Source organism: Cervus canadensis, chromosome 2 (genome assembly GCF_019320065.1).
Source record: "Cervus canadensis isolate Bull #8, Minnesota chromosome 2, ASM1932006v1, whole genome shotgun sequence".
Lineage (NCBI taxonomy): Eukaryota > Metazoa > Chordata > Mammalia > Artiodactyla > Cervidae > Cervus > Cervus canadensis.
Genome location: NC_057387.1, coordinates 95433522 through 95459265, shown reverse-complemented (window position 1 = coordinate 95459265; position 25744 = coordinate 95433522). Strand labels below are relative to the sequence as shown.

The 25744-nt window shown below is 44.1% G+C and overlaps 4 protein-coding genes and 1 non-coding gene across 10 annotated transcripts in view; 1 reads left to right on the top strand and 4 right to left on the bottom strand.

Annotated features, from left to right (window-relative positions):
* TESK2 (testis associated actin remodelling kinase 2) overlaps positions 1–11258 on the bottom strand; it is a 134271-nt gene extending 123013 nt beyond the window's left edge. For both annotated transcript variants that reach the window (XM_043461494.1, XM_043461495.1), the window contains exon 1: positions 10928–11258. The gene's annotated coding sequence lies outside the window, so the exon portion shown is untranslated. The remainder of the gene's footprint in view (positions 1–10927) is intronic.
* LOC122437469 lies at positions 1292–1396 on the bottom strand. The gene has a single exon (XR_006268293.1). It is a non-coding gene; the product is annotated as a U6 spliceosomal RNA (small nuclear RNA).
* Positions 11259–15084: 3826 nt separating the features above from the next.
* On the bottom strand, positions 15085–18487 carry CCDC163 (coiled-coil domain containing 163). 4 transcript variants are annotated; one of them, XM_043461508.1, is made up of 10 exons: positions 18098–18487; positions 17964–17997; positions 17634–17824; positions 17450–17531; positions 17102–17288; positions 16924–16991; positions 16567–16634; positions 16162–16262; positions 15712–15845; positions 15085–15484 (listed from the first exon to the last, which is right to left on the bottom strand). In XM_043461508.1, exons 1-10 carry the CDS (start codon positions 18173–18175, stop codon positions 15366–15368), a joined length of 1062 nt encoding a protein of 353 aa, XP_043317443.1. In that variant the 5' UTR covers positions 18176–18487; the 3' UTR covers positions 15085–15365. The 4 variants fall into 4 exon arrangements, with proteins under 4 accessions (XP_043317443.1, XP_043317444.1, XP_043317445.1 ...); XM_043461509.1 differs by having other exon boundaries at positions 17634–17821; XM_043461510.1 differs by having other exon boundaries at positions 15086–15484; positions 15718–15845.
* A 351-nt stretch (positions 18488–18838) lies between these two features.
* On the top strand, positions 18839–23584 carry MMACHC (metabolism of cobalamin associated C). 2 transcript variants are annotated; one of them, XM_043461512.1, is made up of 4 exons: positions 18839–18975; positions 20980–21174; positions 21856–22008; positions 22940–23584. In XM_043461512.1, the coding sequence occupies exons 1-4, from the start codon at positions 18895–18897 to the stop codon at positions 23351–23353; spliced, it is 843 nt and encodes a 280-aa protein (XP_043317447.1). In that variant the 5' UTR covers positions 18839–18894; the 3' UTR covers positions 23354–23584. The 2 variants fall into 2 exon arrangements, with proteins under 2 accessions (XP_043317447.1, XP_043317448.1); XM_043461513.1 differs by lacking the exon at positions 21856–22008.
* A 1210-nt stretch (positions 23585–24794) lies between these two features.
* The window catches only part of PRDX1 (peroxiredoxin 1), a 10014-nt gene continuing 9064 nt past the window's right edge, over positions 24795–25744 (bottom strand). Inside the window, exon 6 of the mRNA XM_043461492.1 lies at positions 24795–25116. Coding sequence (XP_043317427.1) covers positions 25031–25116 — 86 coding nt within the window. The 3' untranslated portion in view covers positions 24795–25030. The remainder of the gene's footprint in view (positions 25117–25744) is intronic.

Sequence of the window (25744 nt, the reverse complement as noted above, 5' to 3'; positions counted from 1 at the left end):
CAGACGCTTTACCGTCTGAGCCACTAGGGAAGTAAAACAAAATGTATAGTGCAATTTTATTTTTATTTTTTTAATATAATAGTAAACATTAATTTATATCCAGAAAACAATTTAGAGGCATTCATATATTAAACTGTCATATTGCTGGAGGAGATGATTATGCAAGAATCATTTCTGTTCAGTTTTTGTTTTTTTTTTTTCACAATTATCTTGCATTAATTTTGCTTTTAAAAATTTAGATTAAAACGTTAGAACTAAAAATCATCCTTTCATCCGGAGCTTAAATGACATGAGATGAAATTTACAACATATGTTAAATGGGAAGAGGGAAAGGCAAAAATACAAAAACGGAATAATCGGTAATTATATAAAATTATGCACTGGAAAAAAAGGAATTATACCAAAGTGATAGCGTTGTTTTGGGTGGAAATGTATGACTTATTCTTTACTCTTACTCTAAACTATCTATAATGCTATATTGATAATAAATATAGCAAAATTCAAATAATTTCACAATCAATGTATAATGAACCTGAGTCTCTGAAAACACTCAATTATGAGCGTACAGAAATACAAATATAAAAGATGTAGTAATTCAGTTAAGTTCATATTAACGACAGCATGCATGTATGCATGCTCAGTTGTTTCAGTCATGTTCGACTCTGCGGCCCACCAGGTTTCTCTGTCCATGAGATTATGCAGGCAAGAATACTGGAGTGGATTGCCATGCCCTCCTCCAGGGGCTCTTCCCAATCCAGGGATCAACCTGCATCTCCTGCATTTCAGGCAGATTCTTCACCCACTGAGCCACCTGGGAAGCCCAACTACAGCACACTACCTGGCATTTCTTCTACTTTCTGATAGGGATTTGCTTCCTTAAAATATTTTCTTTCTGATTTAAATGCAGGAAAAAAATTCCAGTTCAAAAATAAAAATGTATTCTTTAATGTAATTATGGAGCTTTAAGAGGACTTTTGCAGGGTTTTTATGGTTTGTTTGGGGAGGGTTTTTTTGACCAAGCCATGCAGCTTCCCCCACCAAAGATCAAACAGAGTGCCCTGCAGTGAAAGAGCAGTCCTAACCACTGGGTAACTATTGTGAAGTCACTCAGTCGTTTCCAACTCTTTGCGACCCCATGGACTGTAGCCTACCAGGCTCCTCAGTCCATGGGATTTTCCAGGCAAGAGTACTGGAGTGGGCTGTCATTTCCTTCTCGAGGGAATCTTCCCAACCGAGGGATAAAACCTAGGTCTCCCGCACTGCAGACAGACGCTTTACCATCTGAGCCGCCAGGGAAGCCCAATGCTTCACGAATTTGCGTGTCATCCTTGCTGCAGGGGCCATGCTAATCTTCTCTGTATCGTTCCAATTTTTGCAAACAATGCCTATTTTCATGGGTCTTCATTCTGGGTGTGTGTGTGTACACTTTCCAAATAAAGGGTCATAATCCAATCTGAAATTTCATTTGTTTAGATACAATTTTGATAACATTTCTATGATTTCACAGGCATAAAAGATTTCAACATCATTTCAGACTAGCAAGAAGGAAGCATTGAAGAAAGTGGGGAAAACCACTAGACCATTCAGGTATGACCAAAATCAAATCCCTTATGATTATACAGTGGCAGTGACAAATAGACTTAAGGGATTAGATCTGATAGACAGAGTGCCTGATGAACTATGGACAGAGGTTTGTGACACTGTACAGGAGACAGGGATCAAGACCATCCCCAAGAAAAAGAAATGCAAAAAAGCAAAATGGCTGTCTGAGGAGGCCTTACAAATAGCTGTGAAAAGAAGAGAAGCCAAAAGCAAAGGAGAAAAGGAAAAATATACCCATTTGAATGAAGAGTTCCAAAGAACAGCAAGGAGAGATAAGAAAGCCTTCCTCAGTGATCAATGCAAAGAAATAGAGGAAAACAATAGAATGGGAAAGACTAGAGATCTCTTCAAGAAAATTAGAGACACCAAGGGAACATTTTATGCAAAGATGGGCTCAATAAAGGACAGAAATGGTAGGGACCTAACAGAAGCAGAAGATATTAAGACGAGATGGCAAGAATACACAGAAGAACTATACAAAAAAGATCTTCACAACCCAGATAATCACCATGGTGTGATCACTCACCTAGAGCCAGGCATCCTAGAATGTGAAGTCAAGTGGGCCTTAGGAAGCATCACTACAAACAAAGCTGGTGGAGGTAATGGAATTCCAGTTGAGCTATTTCAAATCCTAAAAGATGATGCTGTGAAAGTGCTACACTCAATATGCCAGCAAATTGGAAAACTCAGCACTGGCCACAGGACTGGAAAAGGTCAGTCTGCATTCCAATCCCAAAGAAAGGCAACGCCAAAGAATGCTCAAACTACCACACAATTGCACTCATCTCACGCGCTAGTAAAGTAATGCTCAAAATTCTCCAAGCCAGGCTTCAACAATATGTGAACCGTGAACTTCCAGATGTTCAAGCTGGTTTTAGAAAAGGCAGAGGAACCAGAGATCAAATTGCCAACATCCACTGGATCACTGAAAAAGCAAGAGAGTTCCAGAAAAACATCTATTTCTGCTTTATTGACTATGCCAAAGCCTTTGACTGTGTGGATCACAATAAACTGTGGAAAATTCTGAAAGAGATGGGAATACCAGACCACCTGACCTGCCTTTTGAGAAATCTGTATGCAGGTCAGGAAGCAACAGTTAGAACTGGACATGGAACAATGAACTGGTTCCAAATAGGAAAAGGAGTACATCAAGGCTGTATATTGTTACCCTGCTTATTTAACTTCTATGCAGTGTACTTCATGAGAAATGCTGGGCTGGAGGAAGCACAAGCTAGAATCAAGATTGCCGGGAGAAATATCAATAACCTCAGATATGCAGATGACACCACCCTTATGGCAGAAAGTGAAGAAGAACTAAAGAGCCTCTTGATGAAAGTGAAAGAGGAGAGTGAAAAAGTTGGCTTAAAGCTCAACATTCAGAAAACTAAGATCATGGCATCTGGTCCCATCACTTCATGGCAAATAGATGGGGAAACCGTGGAAACAGTGGTTGACTTTATTTTTCTGGGCTCCAAAATCACTGCAGATAGTGATTGCAGCCATGAAATTAAAAGATGCTTACTCCTTGGAAGGAAACTTATGACCAACCTAAACAGCATATTAAAAAGCAGAGACACTACTTTGTCAACAAAGGTCTGTCTAGTCAAGGCTATGGCTTTTCCAGTGGTCATGTATGGATGTGAGAGTTGGACTATAAAGAAAGCTGAGCACAGAAGAATTGATGCTTTTGAACTATGGTGTTGGAGAAGACTCTTGAGAGTCCCTTGGACTGCAAGGAGATCCAACCAGTCCATTCTAAAGGAGATCAGTCCTGGGTGTTCATTGGATGGAATGATGTTGAAGCCAAAACTCCAATACTCTGGCCACCTGATGTGAAGAGCTGACTCATTTGAAAAGACCCTGATGCTGGGAAAGACTGAAGGCAGGAGGAGAAGGGAATGACAGAGGATGAGATGGTTGGATGGCATCACCGACTCGATGGACATGGGTTTGGGTGGACTCCGGGAGCTGGTGACAGACAGGGAGGTCTGGCGAGCTGCAGTTCATGGGGTCGCAAAGAGTTGGACATGACTGAGCGACTAAACTGAAAAGGAAGCAAACTGCAATCTGTAACAGTTCACACAACACATGACAGCTAAAAAAATTCAACATTTATGACGGTTAAAAAAAATTCAATGACATCAGTTGCATATAAAATTTCTTTAAAAAAATAAATAAAATAAAAAATTTTTAAAAAATAAAATTTCTTAGCTTGGCATTCAAAGACTTTGCTCTACTAAAACTGGCCTAATTGTTATACCCCAGACTTAACCCTCCTTTCAAGTGTAGCTTTCCCCTCCTAACTCGGCTTAAATGATGTTCACCTCATTCCAGCTATTGTGTTCAACATCTTCTCGGTCTTCCTAACTTCACTCTTACACCTCTCCCAATTTACTCTCCAAAATGAGTAAATCTAAGAATTTTTCATGTGTGACACAAAGGCTCTTTCTTATTTGGCCCCTGCCCATATCTCCAGCCTCATCTATCTATATTCCTTTACCCACAGACACAATCTGCTACAAACATAGAGAACTATTTGTATTGCCCTACCCATACTTCAGTGCCTAGAAGGAATATTCCTTCTCCCTGGCGTGTTTTTCTTGACCTCTTCTATGTGGCTCTCTGGGGATCATCTCATATGGAAGTGTTCTCTGACTCTTCAATCTCTGCTATGTTTTGATAATGCCTGGCACTAAGCTCTGTTATAATAGTTATCATACGGTATTTTAATGGCTGCTTATCTATCTCTTTCACTGGACTATGAGCTCCATGAGGACTTAGACTTGAACTTACTCACCTCCAAATGAGTATGGCATACAAATTTTAATATTATTGTATGAATAAAAATTTAGAGTGGAAATAAACTAAAATAAATAATTATATGTCATTTAAATTCCAAACCTGGTATGTAAAAACATATTCATCCATTCGTTCATTCAGTCAACAAATATTTATTTAGCACCTTAAGGGCCAGGCACTATGCCAAGCCATAGAGAGCTAGTGATGACAATATAGACACATACACAAAAAGAATCCTGAGAGTCTTTGAATTTGGGGAAGATCTGAATAATTTAAAATCATCTCTATTTCCCAATTCCTTCTTAATGAACATGCATTAATTTTATAATCTCACACACATACAAAGTGAAAGGTCCTCCCAAATTACAAATACCTACCAATCAGTAAGAATATAATACCCAAAGTAAATAATGTGCAAATTTGTGAACATAGCTAATGCAAAAGCAAAACAATTTTTAAGACCTTTTAGTCAGATTCCAATTATACCTAATACAAAAAACAAGATTAAGTACGCAAAAATACTTCATGATTTCCACAGGGCCTACCTTTGAAAAAAAAAATACCAGGCAAACTGTCCAAGAAAAACACGGACCACAAGATCAATACCATCCTAGTTTCCCACACTGCAGAAAAAAAAAAAAATTGCCATCCTATTCCATTTAATTGGAGGAGGAAATGGTAACCCATTCCAGTATTCTTGCCTGAAAAATCCCATGGACAGAGTAGCCTGATGGGCTATAGTCCAAAAGGGTGCAAAGAATCGGACATGACTGAGCAACTAAGCACATTCCATTCAATGCAGAAGAGGTGACATCCTCCATATAATTTGTTCAGAAGACAAATTAACAAACATCATATTTCATCTGTAGAATGATTTACAGTTTACAGTTCACTAAGCACTTTGACCTTTACAACAATTCTGTTTTCTTGTTCCCATTGGATAGACTAAAAAACTAAGGGTTAAGATGAAGAAGATCTTTCTAACTATGACTCAAAACCAAAAGTCATAAAAGAAAGAACTGATAAGTTTGTGTACATAAACATCTAAAAGTTCTGCATAGGAATAAAAGAAGTCAGAAGACAACTGTCAAAATGGGAAAATATCTGCAATACTCCAGACAAAAATAAATGTATTTTATCATCTTATCATACATATATATGATACACAAAACATAGTACACATAGTGTTAGTCGCTCACTCGTGTCCGAGTCTTCGGACCCCAGAGACTGTAGCCTCTGTCCATGGAATCCTCCAGGCAAGAATACTGGATTGGGTAGCCATTTCCTTCTCCAGGGAATTTCCCAACCCAGGGATCGAATCCATGTCTCCCGCATTGTAGGCAGATTCTTTACTGTCTGAGCCACCAGGCAAGCCCATATATATATATATAAATACACATATATTATAAATCAAGAGAAAGAGACTTACAGTATGAAAGAGATCTATGACTCAAGAGAAAAATAGGTAAAGAATTTAAACACACAGTTTACAGAAATGGAAATATGAGTGATCAAACAATATAAAAAAATCCTTGATCTTAATAACATAATATTTTAAAACCTAAAACTACTCTGAGGTATCATTTTTCTCTATCAGACTGGCAAAAATTCAAGTCTGATAACAGCAAAACATAATACTGATAACACTGATCCTAGAGCCAGAGTACTTAGTTTGAGTTTCTGCCACAGTAGCTGTGTAATTTGGGCAAGGCATTTAAATTTTCTACTCATTAAGTATTCTTCTGAAAAATGGAGATAATAATTGTACCTAACTCAAAGGATGTTATTAAGATGAAATGAACTAATGTATATAAAGCACTTATTATCTGGTACACAGGAAGCACCATGTAAGTATTAGCTGTGATACAGTTAATGTTGGTGAGTGAACAGGCAACATACATTTTGGAGCAACCCCAAAGGAAAGCAATTCGACAATACATTTCATAGTTATAAAAGCATACATCATTTGACTTAGAAATCCCACTTTCTACAAAGTTATCCCACAAATGGCCTTCCACACATGTAAGGTGGCATGCATATGTTCAAGGGTCTCCATTATAGAACTACTTATAATATCAAGACTAGAATCAACACAATAAGGAACTAATATGATACATCCATTCAATGAAATACTATGCAAAAAAAATTTTTTTAAAAAGCAGGAGTTCTCCAGTGACCTAGTGATTAGGAATCCGGGCTTTAACTGCCATGTCCCAGGTTCAATCCCTGGTTGAGGAACTGAGATCCTGCAAGGTGTGAGATGTGGCCAAAAAATAAACAAAGGGTAAGAGTAAAAACTGTAAAAATAAATTAAATTTTAAAAATTTAAAAATTAAAAAAGCAGAAACTATGTACTGAACTGGAAAGATCTCTAAGATATATTAAGTGAAAAAGTAGTTTAGGGGTAACAGTTTGAAGGTACAGAACAGTGGGGACCACGGGCTAACTTTTGCATGAAAAGTAGAAAAAAATAGATTACATATTCATATTTGTAAGCATCTGCCTAAAGAAAGTCTCAAAAAATGTAAAGAAACTAGTAAAAGCAGTCAGGAAGGGAGCATGGGAGGAATAGGCATAGGAGTGAGATTTTCACTGCTTATATAAAATATATAAATGGGCAACTAACTATTTGAATGTATTACCTTTTCAAAAATTAATTTTTAAAAATAGCTCAGAGCATAAAAACTTCGCCTACAATCATACAGTTAATCATAACAGAGTGGATTACAATTTTGTCACACTGTCTTTCTGAAATTTTCAAGAATGTAAGATTTTAAAATGATCACAGGACTCCCCGGGTGGTACAGTGGATAAGAATCTGCGAGTCAACGCAGGGGGCACAGATTCAATCCCAGGTCTAGGAACTAAGCCCACGCACTACAACTACTGAAGTCTGTGTGCCTAGTGCCTGTGATCCACCACAAGAGAAGCCACTGCAAGAAGTCCGAGCACCACAAGAAGAGTAGCCCCCAATCACGGCAACTAGAGAAAGCCCACGCAAACATAAAAAAGACCCAGTGCAACCAAACATTTAAAAAAATAGTCACAAGTGAGACTTCCCTGGTGGTCCAGTGATTAAGACTCTGCATTTCCACTGTAAAGGGAAGTAAAATCCCATATGCCACATGGTGTGGCCATAAAATAATAATGATGATGATGAAGTTTTTTAAAATAAAAATTATCACAAGTTTTTCTCTGAAACAACCACTCCCTCAACAAAAGTAACACCAGTGTGACCACACTGAAGTCATCTCCATATGATGACTTGGAAAATATATATAACAATGTGAGTCTAAAATATTCACCATCACCTACACTATTCAATGTAATAATTGCCTTTCATTTCCTGAAAGATGAAATTCTCATAAAAGCCCTTATCATAGGTTTCAAATTCCAATACAACATTCATTTTGCAGAAAAATGAAATGTACGACACAGAAATTTTATTCGTAAAAACTTTCACACTGAGAAAGAATCATTAAGGCAAGTCAGCTTTCTACTCTAAATAAGCCGGAGGATGAGTACATATAAATATGAAAATGTGTAACTTTGTTTTTACAAATAACCTAAGTACAAAATGTTATTGGGGATAATGGGTTGGAGAGTCCTAGCCTAGCTTCTCAACATACACACTTTTAAACAGAACTAAACAGGCCTGAGTTCAGTCGCTCAGTCGTGTCTAATTCTTTGCGACCCCATGGACTACAGCATGCCAGGCCTAATATATTCCAAATTACAAAAGACTGTTTGAGACCACCATCCCAAATATATTTATCTGTATGAGAGAATACATCATACATCCAGTGTATCAAGTATCTGAGGATCTCAACATTAATTCACACACAAGCACACAAGTACTTGTACCACCTAGTACTGCTTTTGAACAAGTGACAAGGAATGTCCAACTCAATTTTGGGTCCCTTAATTATGAGCAGCCCCACATATAGGACCCAGTATCTCCTCTGTTCAACTTCCTGCTTCATAGTGAGCAACTATGACATCCATATTGATGACATAATATTTGTCATAGTCCCTTATCCTCCCACTAGTTCAATAATCTCTATTCCCCTTCAACAGCACTGAGACAGTTACATATTGCTTTTAGTTTTTACCTTGAAACTATATTTATATTGAACTCACAGCTTTCTCATTTTGTATTTCTTACAAAACCTAGTCTTCAACCACTTTCTGATTGTCTCCTTATTCTCCAAGTACACTAGCCCCAATGAACGTTTTATTTCTTATAGCCCCAGCTTGGACCCCCAAAGTCCATCACATCTCCCACACTATCATTAGCAATGTAAAGTTACTCTCCATTTTATCTTTTTTTCTTGTAAATTCCACTTCTGGATCCACCCAATCATCTTTTTGGCCCTCATGCTCAGGCTGCTGAAGAAGTGTAAAATCCATGGTGCTAGGCCCCATTATTATATTACTGGACTTACATGTGGTTAGCAACTTTTTGTTTGTTTAATCCTTAATCCATTCCTCTTTCATTTTCCATTCAAGATTTCCAAGGCCATAAAACTCAAGCCAGAAACTCACCATAGTTCCTTCAGTCTTTAAAGATAATTGACTTCTCCACAGATAACCGAGCACATCAAGAAAATAAGACCATCTTTAAACTCGCTCACCTTCTTTCCCTCCAACCACATCAGTATCCATATTTAATGTCTATTCTTGTGATGTCAAAAAATGAAATGCTCAACATATTAAAATTTCCCCTTATAAATAAAATTTCCCTTCAACCTACAAAACTGTTTCACTCATACTAAGAAAAACACACATGTGCCATAGTGGAAAGAACACAGGTTTCAGAACTAGACAGACTTTTTTCAAATTCTTGCCTATAGCCTTCCCATCTATAAAAGAGGGATACTGCTGATATGAAACAAGGCTGTTGTGATCTTTAAAGCATCTCTATGATACGCAACACATAGAATAACCTCAACAAAGGTGTTTCACTACTATCAGTTTTCCTTCACAACCACAGTTGTTGAACAAGGAATTTTACTCACTGTTCCACATTTGTTCCTCAATCCATCATGATCTGATTACTGCCATCCATCATTCCCAACATCAAGCTATCTAAAGTGTCTTTCAAAGAAAACAAGTGATCTCCTAATTATTAAATTCAGTGGTTTCTTCCTAATTCTCACTATACTGATATCATACACTGATAGTCATCCTCTCCCTTCTTGAGATCCTTTCTTCCTTTGGCCTCTATCATAATGCCACTCTGTTCTAGTTCTTGTCCCATTCTTTTAACCTCTCTTTCTCAGTGTCTACTACCCTACAAACAATGATATTCTTCCTGGTCCACAGCCTTTGTCTTCTCTTCTTTCAGCATTACCATCCATACTAAGGCTTCAAATATCCTGCATATATTCTTAGTTGACCCTCAAATATATGTATACAGTTCCACACTTTCTCCCAACTTTCAGACCCAAATTTCCAGCTACCCACAATAATATCTGAAAAACACATCAAGCTAAACTTGTCCAAAACCAAATTCATTACTTTCTCTCATAACTGCTCCTTTATTCTCTGTTTCAATTAATATTATCGATCCATCCCATCAGTCACATTAGAAATCTCCCACTAATTCTCTCCACTTTGTTTTGAGAGCACATGGAATTGCATGCCATTCTCTTCACTCTCCTCTGACCTGGATTAGCACATTACTTTCCAAACTACCGAGGCTGTCTGCCTCCAATTCTTCACTTTGAATTCTTCCTCCCTATTTTCACCAGAGATAATCAACCATACCAAACTCCTGCTTACAAAAGCTTTAAAAGCTCCCCACACCTACGGAATAAAGTCCAAACTATTTAGCAAGTACCCCCCGCCCCCAGAGGGATAAACTGACAGGTTTTTATTTTTAAATTCGACAAACCCGGTTTCACTTCTAGCTAAATCTGAATACTGGCTTAGTCCAGATTGTTCAAAGTGAAGGATAAAAGGCAGAGAAGGGAAAAGGAGAGATTGGGATAAGAGGGATGACAGGGAAGGGCTGAAAAGGAGCTAGTAGTGCCTGAGGGGAAGAAAGTGTCTTTCAAGGGTAGAAATGGATGAGGGAAGATTATGTCTGAGAAAAGTTTGAGTCCAGATCTCCGTCCGAGCCGACAGGGTGAAGCTTAAGGTCTCAGACACTGGAGTTCTCCGAGGAAACGAAGGAGTCCTGTCTCTAAAATGGGAAAAGTGCCTGAGAGGAGTCGGGGACCGGGTCCCATTTATGAACGAACTTCTCACGGGTTCCGGGCCTCTGAAGAGGGCAGAGAAGGCGCGGGGGGAGGGGGGAGGGGGGAGAGAGGGAGCTGTCCCGGGACCCTGAGGGAAGTGAAAAGAGTAGGGGAAGGGGCCGAGGAGTGTCCCCAGCCGCTGAGAGAAGGGCCTCCGGGAAGCGAAGGAGTTCTGCCAGTGCTAAAACACCCGAGCACCAATGCTCTGGAGCCCAGGCGGGTAGCAGCCGCGCGCGCGGGCCGGGTGCCCTGGGTTCGTGCCCCACGCGCTCTCTTGGCGTTACCTGAGGCGGGACTGAGCAGCGAGAGGGGTGCCTGCGCGGGCGGGAGGGGGAGGCGGAGGCAAAGAGGGAGCATAGTAGCCCTCACTGCTCGGAGGCGGCAGCGGCTCTTAGCCTGCGGAGGCGGTGGGGGTCCCTCTCACAGAAGCCGGCGACTCGGCGGGGTCAGCGGCGGCGGAGGTCGAGGAGGCTACTGCCATGACCCCGCAGACGGGGTCGCTCCCCCCGCTTGTTCAGCGGGGTCAGGAGGATGATCCGGCCGGAGAGGTAAAGAGGGCAGCTGGGAGCGCCTCTAGGCTCCCTGGCCGCGAGCGACTGAAACGCCCGCCCCGCCGGGCAGGGGAGTTTGGGGCGGGGTTTAGTTAGCTCCGCCCCTCACCTCAAGCCCTCCCTCAGGACAGCCAATCAATCGTTAATCCTTGAAAAAAACGAGCTGGTGGAATTGCCCAATTAGCGCTAGGGATACCACGTGGTATGAGGGCGGGCACAATGGGCGTTTAGAGAAGCCAATCATCAGCCCAAAGCTCCAACTCTGGAGGACTAAAGGAGCCAATAGGAAGAAAGTGGAGGTAAAAACAGAAGAGGTAGTGTGTGGGAAAGGCGGAACCAAGGGCGGAACCAAGGAGGAGGGAGGGAATACACCTGGGGGAAACCCAAGTCCAGGAGCCTCTCAGAGGGCGGGACAGTAAACACAAAATGGGCCAATCAAAATGCCAAACATATAAGCTCTTGGTAATAGATAAAGCCAACAGAAAATGGATTCGACTGGCGCGGCTTTTGGGTTGGAGAAGAAACAGCTGAGTAAGAACTGTCTGAGTAGGCAAAAGCTGTATGAACGCAGAGTCCGACAGGATCTCAGTATAGTGTGGGGAGAAAACTGATGTGAACAATTATTAGCGACTTGAGATAGTAAGAGCAATGAATAGAAATGCTAAACGAGTAACTCATCTAAATTAAGAGATTCGATTTGGTGAAGGCTTCTTGGAGGGAACCCTTGAGCTGACTTGAAAACAGGGCAGGGAATAGAATTCTGTTCAGCTGTTCAACAGGTACATATTTCCTCTTGTTTTCCCTATGCCTGGACCTCAGGCAGTCATAATCTCATGCCTGAGCAGATTGGAATAGGACTTGAGCTTCCGGGGGGGAAAAGAAGGTAAACAAACAAAGGAGTATGGACCTTCTTGCACCAGTGCTTCCCGGGGTTGGAGACCTCCTTTCTGACATCTTTAGGCTTGCCTCCTGCTGGGTCTTGACAGATGAGTGGAATTTGAATAAGTGGAGTGGTGTGCATTCTTGGTGGCAATAATGTTTAAGAAAGGGGACTTCCCTAGTGGTCCAGTGGCTAAGATTCCACAACTCACAATGCAGGGGGCCTGAGTTCAATCCCTGATCAGAGAACTAGATCCCATATCCCACAACTAGGAGTTCCCATGCCACAACTAAAGATCTCACTTGACTCAAATAAGACCCACGTGCAACCAAGTGATTTTTTTTTTTTCAAAAGAAGTTTAAGCTTCCTAGTTAGCTCAGTGGTAAAGAATTTGCCTCCCAATGCAGGAGATGCAGGTTCAATCCCTGGGTCAGGAAGACCCTCCTTAGAAGAGAAAACGGCAACCCACTCCAATATTCTTGCCTGGAGACTCTCGTGGACAGAGGAGCCTAGCAGGCTACAGTCCATGGGATCCCAAAGAGTTGGACATGACTGAGCACTTACATAATGTGAGGTAGGAGATAAGAATGGAGAAAGAAAAGGTTAAATGTGAGTTCAGTTTAAGTGCCAGACTTGTCCTTTCTTTTTTATGCTGTGAGAATTATCAAAGGTTCTTTAGCAGGAGAGTAACCTTAACAGGACACTGTTATAGGAAGATGGATAGCTCACAGGATCTCTAAAGGGAGAAAAGAGATCAACATTGGCCCAGTTTCCTTGGCCAAAAAAGCCTTTTCTGTATCATTCTTCTGGCAACAAATCATGTGCTGCCACCTGCTGACAGTTCCACATTGCCATTGGAGCCCTGGCACCCTTGCAAACCTGTCTTCCACAGACGTTGATGCAGAAGAATTGATAAATAAGCAGACCACTGGTAGCAAGTAGATTAAATAATATCATTATGCCAGATGTATCACCTCCCCAGTGAAAGATGTAAAACATAGGGTTTCCTTGTACCTGCTTCAGCAGGAAGATGAGCCTTGATGGGAAGTTTTTGGAGTTTTTTTGAACAGGTTATATTTGACCCAGGTCTGATCTAGTCATTCCACTCTCATCAATCTCCCCAATGCTGAAGGGAAAGAAACTCTGAGGATTGCCTTATAGCTATGCAGATGTCCTAGGCCCACTCTTCGTGACTTGTCTGCTAGTTAAGTCAGGACCTGAATGTACCACATAACAGGAAATAGTTCCTGCCCTCCTCACCCCAGTCTTTTATTATGTTTTTATTTCAGATAACTGTCTCCTCTTCCTAGCTAGCTTGAGTTAAGAGCTGGGAGTCCACTGAACACCTTTGTTGTTGTTCAGTAGCTAAGTCTTGTCTGACTCTGCAACACCATGGACTACAGCACACCAGTCTTCCCTGTCCTTCACTATCACCTGGAGTTTGCTCAAACACATGTCCATTGAGTCAGAGATGCCATCCAACCATCTCATCCTTTGTCTCCCCCTTCTCCGCCTGCCCTCAGTTTTTCCCAGCATCAGGGTCTTTTCTAGTGAGTTGGCTCTTCACATCAGGTGGCCAAGATATTGGAGCTTCAGCTTCAGCATCCGTTTCTGCCCTACTCACCCCCCGCCTTTTATTGTGCTTTTATTTCAGGTAACTGTCTCCTCTTCCCAGCTAGATTGAGCTAAGAGCTGGGAGTCCACTGCACATCTTAGCTCAGGACAAATACATACCAGGACTTGTATGCTTTAAGTTCAAGAAACATCATCCACTTGTGCTAAGCAACTATACTCCACTAAAAATTAATTTAAACAAAGGAACACCTTTGAGTCAGTTCTAATTAGGTGGATGAACCTAGAACCTATTATACAGAGTGAAGTAAGTCAGAAAGAGAAAGATAAATATCATATTCTAATGCATATACACAAAATCTAGAAAAATGGTACTGAAGAATTTACATTCAGGGCACAAATGGAGAAACAGACATAGAGAATAGACTTGGGGAGAGGAAGGGGAGGGTGGGATGTATGGAAAGAATAACATGGAAACTTACATTACCATAGTAAAGCCAATGGGAATTTGCTATGTGGCTAAGAAAACTCAAACAGGGGCTCTGCATCAACCTAGAGGGGTGGGATGGGGAGAGAGATGGGAGGGAAGTTCAAAAGGGAGGGGATATGTGTATACTTATGGCTGATTCATGTTGAGGTTTGACAGAAAACAACAATTCTGTAAAGCAATTATCCTTCAATAAAAAATAAATTATAAATAAGTTACAAAAAAGTTTAAAAAAGAAGAAAACACCCACTTAGTGGATAAATAACATTATTTTGGCTATGTTTAGCAGAGGAAGAGACTTCATGAGACCTCAGTGAGATGCTACTACTTCTAGGGAAATCTTGGAATGCACTGTCCGGAATACAAAGCCCAGGTAAGGAAAAAGTAAAGCTTCCCTTACCTGCCTAGGAAGACTTACTTTCCAGAGAGCATCCAAGTGGAGGAAGGATCAGAACCAATAGCTAAAAAGCATTTTTTAATATAATAGGAAATATCAGTGTCTAACTCCTAGTAAGTACTGAATCATAAAATTTGTTTCAGTTAATAAATACAGACATGTATATTTACTATGCTACAATACAATGTAAACTATTTCTTACTAGAGGTCACAGTCAAAAAATCCTGAAAGCCACTGGATTAGAGGTTGAGGCTGAAAGACTGACCAAAGAGGAGCCTGCTACAGAATCACAGCCTGGGCTGCTGAGGATGAAGAGATATAAAGGGGCCAGAGAGAGCCTCAGGAGACAGAAGCTGAAAAAAAAAAGAGAACTCCTTCTATTGCCCAGGTCAAGGGCCCACCACAATGTCTTGTCCTTCTCTGCATCCCCACAGCAGTACTGCCCCGAGCACTGGCCTACCTCATTCTACCCACCAGACTGGGAGCTTCTATCTCCTTCCAATTTCCACTGAGCACAGGGTCTATACTCAGAAGATAGTTATAAATGCCCATGAACTTGGGTTTCAGAGAGAGAGGGAGCAGGAAGCAATCAAGTAACAGGAGGAAGAAAAGGTACAGTTGAGCCTATCCCATGTGGGTGCTGATTCACAAACACATCAGGGAGGGTTAAACCATTTTATTGCAATTGGTAGACATGGATGGACAGGCAGTGACAAGCCTCAGTAGGGAGGGCAAACACCAACTAGATCAAGAGGGGAGGGGCAGGCGACTCAGAAACAGGACCTTGGAGGGGAAGGTGAGCAAAGAAGACTTCATCCTACTACATTGCAAGTCCTTACAGGTCACTTAGGAGTATCCTGGGGCCCTTAAAGAATAGGTCCTCTTGCTCAAGGCTCTGGGCCTGGAGCTGAAAGCTGCTGGGCTCCGGGTTAGAAAGGGTATACCTCTGGAGATCTATGAGGAGAGATAGGGGGAAAAAAGACAAATCATCAGCAAGCACTGTGTTACACACAGTCCTAGGCTTGGGCCCTATTGGGAAGGGACATTCAGGCCTGATGGGATAAGGAGCAACAGAGGTTGATGGATTTCCAAAGAAAGAGGCAGAGACCCCATTCTATCCAGTGTCAAACAATTAGGCAGCTGGCGTCCAGGCACCACTCAGATTCAGCCTCCTGCCTTACCCTCACCTAGCTTCCTTAAAAGATCCCAGCTACTGTTACTGTCCAGAAGCCTGACTTCAGAACTAGATGAAGAAAGCGACATGGTGAAGGTGGGCAGTCGAGGCAGCTTAGATTGGAGGACATGAACGGAAGTCCTGCAAAAGGGAAAGAATCAGAAGTAGACATGGTGACAGTGGGTCAAGGGGCCCTCCCAGCACACACCTGACCTGTCCTCCTTCCTGAGGCTAGGACTCCAGTCTCTTCCCCCTTTATCCTCCAAATACAGAGATACCTCAGAGACACTGTGTCAAGCAAAGAAAATGTGCAGTACTGCCCATATGGGCTGTAACCTCCTACCATACCTTCCCTACCAGCCCATGTCAAATCTGAGATAGCTGAACTGTGGTCCCCAATGCCTGGCCTCTGTGAGACAAATCCCTTCCACCGCCATAAGCACCCACACCTCCTGACCTGAGCAGGTCATGCTCCTGCCGGGCATCCTGGACCTCTGTTCTGACAGCCTCCAGGGTGTGACCTTTGCCGTCCTGGCCACTTTGCAGCTGATCCAACATCTGCCATACCATAGGGCCAGGTAGGACCAAACCTCTACCTCTCCAGGAGGAGCACCCGCCTCCCCATGATTAGCCTGTTGAGCCCACTTGGAGCCCTCATGTGGACAAAGATAGTTTCTCATGTCCTGGAGCAGAGGGCTTGGGAAGAAGAGCTTTGGAGGGAGGTGGAGTCAGCACAAGGAAGAGATGGAAAGAGATAGGAGTAGGAGAGGGTATCCTGGCCTGCCCGCAAAACAGGATAGATAGAGAAAGGAAGGGGCCTCCAAAGGGAGAGATGAACAGATAGGTCCGATCCTGGTCCTACCTTCCAGCTGCAGGCCTGACCTTGCCGCCTCTCATTCATCTGTTTCAGCAGCAGCTCCTGGTGCTGGCCTGCAGATGAGAGAAAATGTGAAGGAACATCTCCAACTTCCTTCCTTCCCCTGGTCCCTGCCTTGCGCCCAGCCTGGCACTGAAAACGGACAGATACATTCTGGTCCAGCTGCTGGGAAGTTTCCAACCTGACTGGAGAGACACACGCACACCACGTGAGGAAAGACAAAATACTTGGCCAGGTTTCCGGGTAGCTCAAGCAAAGGTATGGTCATTTATTAGGAAAGCAAGAAGGCTTTTCAGAAAAGGGAACAGGTGGATTCACACCCACCCTCAACCTTTTACTCACTCAACTGGTCCCGTGGCAACTTTAGGTCCTCCCGAAGAATCTCTGACTCCTTGCCCAGCAGTTGCCACCTTCAGGGATAATAGCAGTGTCATTCTAAAGCCAATTAACAAGCCCAGAGGAGGCTACCAGAGTACCAGGAGTTCAGGGCTGAAGAAGACAAGGTTTGCCCATCACTTACTCATTCTGAAGCTCTTCGTGAAGGCCACTGGTGGCACTGCACTCCTGTGGTCCTGTCTGTATTTGGGCTCGGGCCTGTTCCTGCACCTGGCTTCGAAGGCCCTGCAGTTCCCTTCTCATCTCTTCCAGATGTTGCTCCAGGAGAAGGACCCTTTGCTCTGGGCCCCCCTGCAGCAATCTTAGTGATGCTACAGTGAGACAAGTTGGGGATCAGCCCCCTAAGAACTTCACACAAGAGCCTATAGACTCCACTTGCAAATCAAGACACAAGTGCACAGACAACAGAAGAGCCACAAAACGTGCACACACATTTGAGGCTGTGTATATGAAGAAAAGAATGATCAGATACCTTCCAGGGCAGAGATATTGTACTTCTGCTCCTCTCGCTCTTCCAGCAGGCCCTGGACAGCCTGCCATAGTGCTTCAGTCACCTACCCAGGCAGAAAAGCCCCATGAGCTCCCCAACCACTGGTAACCTCATCTCACACTCACACAAACCCCAAATATACACACCTCAGGAATCCATGCCTCACCTGAGCCTGGGATCTAAGCTGGGATCGAAGAATAGTAACTTCGTCCCAGAGAGAAGATGCACTGTGGGCCTCAGCCCAGTTTAGCCTCTCTGGGAATACAGGAGCCTCTAGAGCCCAAGCCTTTTGAGCTTGGATTCCTGACTGGGTAGGCAAGTGATGACGGGAAATCCAGGTCCCAGCCAGGTCTCCTGCTGAGGGAAAAAGGAAGGGACAAGTGCAAAGCCCCTTAGTTGGAGGAGGGAACAGACGTTTCTTCAGGAAAAGAAAAAGTTGGAATTTGAAAGGAACAGTGGATAACACTGGAAAGAAAGGCTGAGGGACAATATTCACCCCCGGTAGAGACTCCAACTGGATACAGCCGTTGCTACAAAAGAAACAAATGCACAGGCCAATGAGTTCTGTTTTGCAATTTATTAACCCACATCCCCTAAACAGGGGGGCGGGGGACTCAGGCGCCCCCTCACCTTAATCCTGCTCACATTTCGGTCCGTAGCATTGAGAAGCGCATCGAGCTGCTCAGACCAGCCCAGACTCCTACTCATGGCCTGCGGCAGGGGTCTGGCTTCCTGGCGTCTTGTGCCCTTGCTCCCCACACTGTGGACACCCAAGACACAGCCCAGGGAAGACCACAACGTAAGCTCTAAAGAGGTGAGTGGGGGGATGCAATACTAAAGGTAAGGAAGCAATAATCAGACCAAAACTGCGCTTCTGGGACTAGTCCGGGGAGCGGCGTCCTTGGGGAACTAGGGGAAAAGCGGGATGCCCTGATGAACAAATATCTATTAGGAACTGAAGATGCTGAATCTTGGTTTAGACGTCCCCAGACTCACAACTGGCCCCATAACACCAAAATTGTGCCAGTGACCACTGCCGCCGCCCAGTTCAAACCTTACGGTAGGCCGGAAATACCTGACTTCGGACTGGCCTCCGCGGCGCCACTTGGGAAATTGAGTTCGCCTCTATTGGAGACAATCGGCGATGGAGGCCGCCGAACTACGTTTCCCTTGAAGCAACACGCGCAGTCACAGTTCCCCCCCCCCCCGTGAAGCTTGCCGGGAAACCGAGTTTTTCTGCTTCTGTAGTGGGTACCTCTACGAACTGAATGAACTACGTGTCCCAGGATGCATCGCGCGGAGACCACACAGTCCCGCAGCTGATCCCCATAACTCTTGGGAAATGGAGTCCAAGCTGTCTCAAAGCGTGAAGTCCCGAGTAACCTTGAGACTCCATTCCCCAGCAGGCTCAGTGTGTAACGTGCACTATGGAGCCGCTAGTCGCAGAGCTGAAGCAGAAGATTGAGGACACGTTGTGCCCTTTTGGCTTCGAAGTTTACCCCTTCCAGGTTGGTTTATCCCTGCTGCGGTGCTAGGGCGAAGCGTATGGATGGCTTCGGTGCCACTGACGTGAGGCCCGTGGATTTTCTGATCTTTCTCGAGCTCCTCTGGCCGCGTGTCCGTTTGATTGTAGAGACAGGGCGCTTGGGCTAAACGGGTAGAGTAGCGTTGCAGGTTTGTTCTTTTGTTGTTGTTGTTCAGTTGCTCAGTCGTGTCCGACTCTTGGTGACCCCATGGACTGCAGCACGCCAGGTTTCCCTGCCCATCAACAACTCCCGGAGCTTGCTCAAACTCATGTCCGTTGAGTCGGTGATTGCCATCCAACCATCTCGTCCTCTGTCGTTCCCTTCTCCTCCTGCCTTCAGTCTTTCCCAACATCAGAGTCTTTCCAACGAGTCATCTCTTTTACTCTCATACAATGCTGCATTGATGAGTAGGGGACACCATGTGATCCAGTAACTTCGTGGTTTTGTCACCTAGGTAATTTAGAGGAGGAAGGGGATCTGTGGAGCCAGAGTCACTTTGGAAGCTTCCCGAAGGAGTTTAGGAGAGGGCAAGGTCTGGGAATGTTTGTATGGCTCATGAGCAAAGGGCATTCTGGATGTTGAACAAGCAAACAGTTGGCTTAGTTGTTAGATCTACCTGCAAAAGGTTACATTCATGATGTTGCTAATCATCATTGTTGGGCAGGGTTTAGAAACTGTACACTTGCCTGACACAGAAGTCTGGCATCAGGACCTACCCTTATTCACGTAGGTCCATCTACCCCCACATCCAGTGCCCTCTGCACTGATCCCTGTGCTTTGTGCAGGGCTAAATCAACTCAACCTGAGCCTTTTGCCTGGTGCTTAGAGGCCACCCTTTCCACTTTCCACTGAGTGGTATGTAGCAATGCTGGGAGAGGATTATAGAGGAAGAGGTAGTTGGGTCTAGCCTGAGAGAGGCTTCCCTGGAAAAAATGGAGTTGAGCTATATATGAAAAGATAGATTGGAAGGAAGGAGGGTCATGTACATCTCAAATATCAGGAATAGCTTGAGTCAAGGTATGGAGATAATGGTGGATGGCAGGTGTGGGAGAGATTGGGGATACCTATCTGATATAATCAAGAAGACCTTGGTAGTAGGAGCTGTGGTATTGAACAGTGCCACTTACAACCCTGCCAGTCATCCTATGTTCCTACTTCTCTCACCTTCCCAGCACCACATACAGTCATGCACAGCAATCTTTAGGAATCTGTCTCCCAAATCTCACAGATCCATTTCCTTCCATTCAACCAATTTATGCTCTGGTTCAGCCCACTATTAGTCATTTGGATTTCTGCAATAAACTCCTTGCTGTCACTTTGCCTCTATTCCTTCCTCCACACTGCAGCCAGGTTGATCTAAAACTGATCATGTCAGTTTGCTTCTTAAATCTTCAATGGCTAACCCTTCACTATCAGCAAATTAAATCCATATTCCTTCAATTGGTATTCAAGGCCAGTCACAGTCTCATTCTTACTGCTCTCTCCAGCCTTCTCTCCCTCTGCACCCCTCCACAGATGCTACATTTCTATCAAACTAGGCCATTTGCTATTCTCCTAGTATGCTTTGCATTTTTTGCCTCTTTGTTTATGCTGGGACCTGTTTAAAACACACACCAGAGTCTCCCTCTCCACATCAGCCTGTAAGTTACCTTCCCAGCCATCAAGACTCAGCTTCCAAGAAGACTTTTCTAATTTCAGAGGACCTTTATTGGCCCTGTTATTGCACTAACCACAATACAATCAATTTCTTCTTTTATTTTTTTTTCAATTTCTTCTTTCTTAGTTGTTTATGAATCCTTTGCCTATTATAACTCTGTCAGATGAGTCTCCCACAAACACATGTCACACAGCATCAGGAGAATTTCATTGTTTGAACAAGAAGGAAGCTGGGCAAGATGCATGAAACCTTGAATGCCAGGCCAAGGTATGGGCCTGGCTAAGGCCTAAGTTGACCCTCTTGTGCGGCCTGAATTTTCTCTGTTCCAGGTGGCATGGTACAATGCACTCCTGCCTCCAGCCTTCCACCTGCCCCTGCCAGGACCCACACTGGCCTTCCTGGTACTCAGCACACCTGCCATGTTTGACCGGGCCCTCAAGCCCTTCCTGCAGAGCCGCCACCTCCAACCACTGACTGACCCTGTGGACCAGTGTGTGGCCTACCACCTGGGCCGAGTTAGAGAGGTGAGCAAGGGTGGCTATAGCCTCACCCAGCTTCCAAACCTGCATCTGCTTCCAGTTCCTCTAAGCTCAGTATAGAATCTAGACCTACGGCAAGGAGCCACTTCCCCAGCAGAAGGGTATCCTAAAGTCATTCTTGACATTGTGATCTCTCCCCATTCTGCCTTCTCATCTCAGGTTTAGCCAACCCCTCTAGCCAACCAGATCTGCAATGGATCGATCTCCCCCTTCACTGATGGGCAACTTGATGAGCAAACTTCCCTTGACCTCCAAGTGAAATAGGAATAAGCCCCAAAATTCTCCATGCATCTCTCACCTGTCTTTGCCCTAGACCTGGGAGCCTTATGGGGTCTTTTGAAGACAGAATAGGATCCCTGCACTACATACTTTACATGTATATATAAATACATACACATACACTGGGTCTCCCCAAAGCTGGACCATGTCTTCCTCTGCACTGGGCCTCTGGAGGGCAGAACCGTAGCAGAGGTTTCTGAACAATCCTAAACAGAATTATCATTTTCTTCACACTAGAGCCTCCAATCCCACTCCAAGTTTAAGGTCATGTTTTCCCTTTAAACATGACTTCTAAGGACAGGGACATGTTAACACAACTGAAGGCTCTGTTGAACATGAGTATGATTCCTGTTGTGCTAAAAGTCTTCATCTTATCCTCTATCCCAGAGCTTCCCAGAGCTGCAGATAGAAGTCATCGCTGACTACGAGGTACACCCCAACCGTCGCCCCAAGATCCTGGCCCAGACAGCAGCCCATGTAGCAGGGGCTGCTTACTACTACCAACGACAGGATGTGGAGTCTGACCCTTGGGGGACCCAGGTCAGAGGGCAAGTATGAGCAAATAGGGGCTGAGAAAGAAAATGAAGTAAAAATCCCTCAAGATTTCAATTCCCAGGAATTCCCTGGTGGTCTAGTGGTTAGGATTCCAGGTTTTCACTGCCATGGTCCTGGTTCAGTCCGTGGTTAGAGAACTGAAATCCTGCTAACCATGTGGCGCCGCAAAAAAAGAAAAATTTCAAGTCCCATTCTTCTACCTTCCCTGGGTAAAGGAGCTGCTGGGCATAATCCAGGACAAGAGTGCACCATGGTCAATGATCCAGTTCCACGATTTCTTTTGTCTACTTGCAGACACATCAGGTCAGAGAAAGTGAAGTGTTAGTTGCTCAGTTGTGTCCAGCTCTTTGCTTTGCGATCCCATGGACAGTAGCCCACCAGGCTCCTGTACACAGAATTCTCTGGGCAAGAATACCCAGGGGATCTTCCCAATCCAACCCAGGGACTAAACCCATGTCTCCTTCACTGGCAGGCAGTTTACCATCTGAGCCACCAGGGATCAAGTTAGAGAACTATTCTCTTATTCTTTGTGACAGAATGGAGCAGGTAGAGCTGTGATTAAACCCACAGTGAGACTGGGAAGCTGAGGTTCAGTTTAAGGAAACTCTGCTTGGGGCCAGTGACTTCATGAAGAGTTAACGGAGTAGGGGAGCCCAGCCAAGACTAACAGAAGTTCATGCGTGTGTGTATGCAGCACAGCTTGTGGGATCTTAGTTCCCTGACCAAAGACAGAACCTGGGACCTTGGCAGTGACAGCGTGGAGTCCTAACCATTGGACCACCAGGAAATTCCCTGACAGGCTCACATGTAGAATCACTCTGTTGAATGAGAAATAAGTGAACTAGCTTGCACTGATGGTAGTTATTGGTGCCCATATGACCACCATGACCTTGCTTTCTTTTTACCCTCTCCCCAGCACATAGCAGGTGTGTGCATACATCCCAGGTTTGGGGGCTGGTTTGCCATCCGAGGGGTGGTGCTGCTGCGAGGAATAGAGGTGCCGAATCTGCCACCCACAAAGCCCCTTGACTGTGTACCCGCAAGAGCTGACCGTATCACCCTGCTTGAACGCTTCAATTTCCATTGGCGTGACTGGACTTACCGGGATGCTGTGACACCTCAGGAGCGCTATTCAGAAGAACAGAAGGTGTACTTTTCCACTCCTCCTGCCCAACGCTTGGCCTTACTGGGCTTGCCCCAGCCCTCAGAGGAGCCTAGCTCTCCATCCCAAGAGCTTCACTTCACTACGCTGTTACCCAAGAAGCCTCAGAATCCCAGGAGAGGCTGGCTCAGCCCCACAGCTTCCCCACCTACATCCCCCGGTCCCTGATACCTTCCCTGCCTGTGGGATACTCATTTAGGGCATTGGCACCTGTTAAAGACTTTTACACTACTATTAATATTTTGCCAGGGAAGAAACTTATTTTGGGTATAAAGTAATTATTTTTGATTAAGAATTATAGTAGAGATCCTAAATGAAATGAAAATAACAAGGCTCAGGAAAGTTTGGTTAAGACAGAAGACCAACAACAACAAAAAAAGAAGACCAAGTAGATCCAGACCTCCCACCTGCCTTGGAATATGGGATTGCTACCTGTTACCATTTCTCTGCAGTGCTTCAAAATGCTACCTTTTGCAGGGCCTGAGGAGGAACTATCCCCTAAATAATAGTACCTGCTTCAGAGGGTTATCATGGTGACTGAATAAATGTGAAATTGCTTAGCATATAGTAAGCTGTTGTTGAAGGCCCTGGGAATCCTGCCCACAGGTAGGCTGGGCTAGTGGTGGTGGTGGGGGGGTGGTGTGGTGTCTGGAACGGCACATATTACTGAAGGATCTTCAATTGTAAATCTGCCCTAGCCTTGGGCCCAGGAGAAATCCACCTTCCCCCCACTGACAACCCTCCCTCAGAACACACATACGAATGAGAACAGTTCAGTCGTGTCTAAATCTTTGCAACCCCATGGACCGCAGCATGCCAGGCTTCTCTGTCCATCACCAACTCCTAGACCTTACTCAAACTCATGTCCAAGTTGGTGATGCCATCCAACCATCTGATTCTCTTGTCATCCCCTTCTGCATTCACTCTTTCCCAGGATCAGGAAAAGATAGGGCTTCCCTGATAGCTCAGTTTGTAAAGAATCCACCTGCAATGCAGGAGACCCCAGTTCGATTCCTGGGTTGGGAAGATGCACTGAAGAAGGGGGAAAAGCTACCCTCTCCAGTTTTCTGGCCTGGAGAACTCCATGGACTATATAGTCCATGTGGTTGGAAAGAGTTGGACAGGACTGAGCGACTTTCACTTTCATGAGAACAAGAACTACCCTTAAATCAAGGCTGGAAACCCAGGGAAGCCAAGAGGTGCTCACCACTGTGCTTCTGACACAGAAAGCCAGCCCTGTGTTTGCCTCCCCCTTTCAGTTCCAAAGATACCTAAAGCCTGTAACTCTGTAATCTTAGACAGACACAGTACCAGGCATTTATCCAGGTTTTCATGCAGCCCTCGTAGTACTGGAAATGTCAAGAACCTCACTGCAACCCAGCCTACAGCATAAACTGCAGCACCTTGGCTGATACTGTAGCAGGTCTTGTTCTTTTCCCTGTTGTCTATGTACATTTTCCCTCAATATCATTTCACGATTCTGAGGCAGCTCTTGCACCTCATTTTCTCCCCAAGCAGGAAAGCAGAGTAAATTCCTCTTAAAATCAAAGGCTAATGCCACCACCCGCCCCACCCCCACCCCCGCCCAACCAATGAAGATTCAACAAGGTCTCATTTCAAATTTAATAAAACTACAAAAGATCAAAAGTGATACCCCCTTACTGTATACATCAGTTGGCCATCCAGAGGAAGAAAGGCTGGCCTCCCCAACCCCTGCAGGAAAGGCCTGTCCTGTCCCACAGACATCCTGGCGGAGTGTAAAATGGTTTTAAGCATGACAGTAGGACAAAAGAGGTTTTGTTTTCAAGGCTGCCTACTGCAGCCTGGCCCTAAAATGGCCCATGCTCACTTCTGCTTAGAGAAATATTCTTTGCTCTTCTGGACATCAGGCTTGATGGTATCACTGCCAGGCTTCCAGCCAGCTGGGCACACTGCAAGAGAAAGGGAACTGATTAATAACCGGATCAGTAGTGAGCTCCACCCTCCTAAGGACAACTGGATGCCTCAAAACCAAATCTGAGCCCTAAAGGGCTTCAACATTCAGGTACCAGGAGGCCTACCCTCCAGTCAGATCAATTCAGCCTTTTAGTACAAGACTAAGTAATCCTCACCATAAGGCTCAATTACTATACTTTAATTTTCATGCAGTAACTGAAATTTAAAGAAATTAACAGCTTCAACTTTATGCTGTTCTAAAAACTATCTAAACCATGTATGGCAAAATATTTGAGATTTTGTTAACAGTGGGTAGTAAGTAAATGGGTACTCATGTGCTCTCTGTAATTTTATGTATGCTTCAAAAATGCATCTTTTGAAAAACAGGCTTCAAAAGATGGTTCTGAAACAGCTGAACTTCCACATGTACAATGATGCTGGACATCTATTCATACCATATACAAGAAATTTACTTAAAAACAGATCAAAAATCTAAGAGCTAAAACCATAAATTCTTTTTTAATTAAAGGATAATTGCAAAAAAAAAAAAAAGGATAATTGCTTTACAGAATTGTTTTCTGTCAAACCTCAACATGAATCAACCGTAGGTATACATATGTCCCC

Excerpts from the sequence above, each read along its gene's own strand:
- CCDC163 (XM_043461508.1), bottom strand. The coding sequence starts at position 18,175 with ATGAGTAGGAGTCTGGGCTGGTCTGAGCAGCTCGATGCGCTTCTCAAT. Across the intron at positions 17,289-17,449 it reads CAATATCTCTGCCCTGGAAG|CATCACTAAGATTGCTGCAG; the intron begins GTATCTGATCAT and ends GTCTCACTGTAG. Across the intron at positions 16,635-16,923 it reads GTTGCCACGGGACCAGTTGA|GCCAGCACCAGGAGCTGCTG; the intron begins GTGAGTAAAAGG and ends TCTCATCTGCAG.
- MMACHC (XM_043461512.1), top strand. The coding sequence starts at position 18,895 with ATGGAGCCGCTAGTCGCAGAGCTGAAGCAGAAGATTGAGGACACGTTG. Across the intron at positions 21,175-21,855 it reads ACCTGGGCCGAGTTAGAGAG|AGCTTCCCAGAGCTGCAGAT; the intron begins GTGAGCAAGGGT and ends CCTCTATCCCAG. Across the intron at positions 22,009-22,939 it reads CTGACCCTTGGGGGACCCAG|CACATAGCAGGTGTGTGCAT; the intron begins GTCAGAGGGCAA and ends CCCTCTCCCCAG.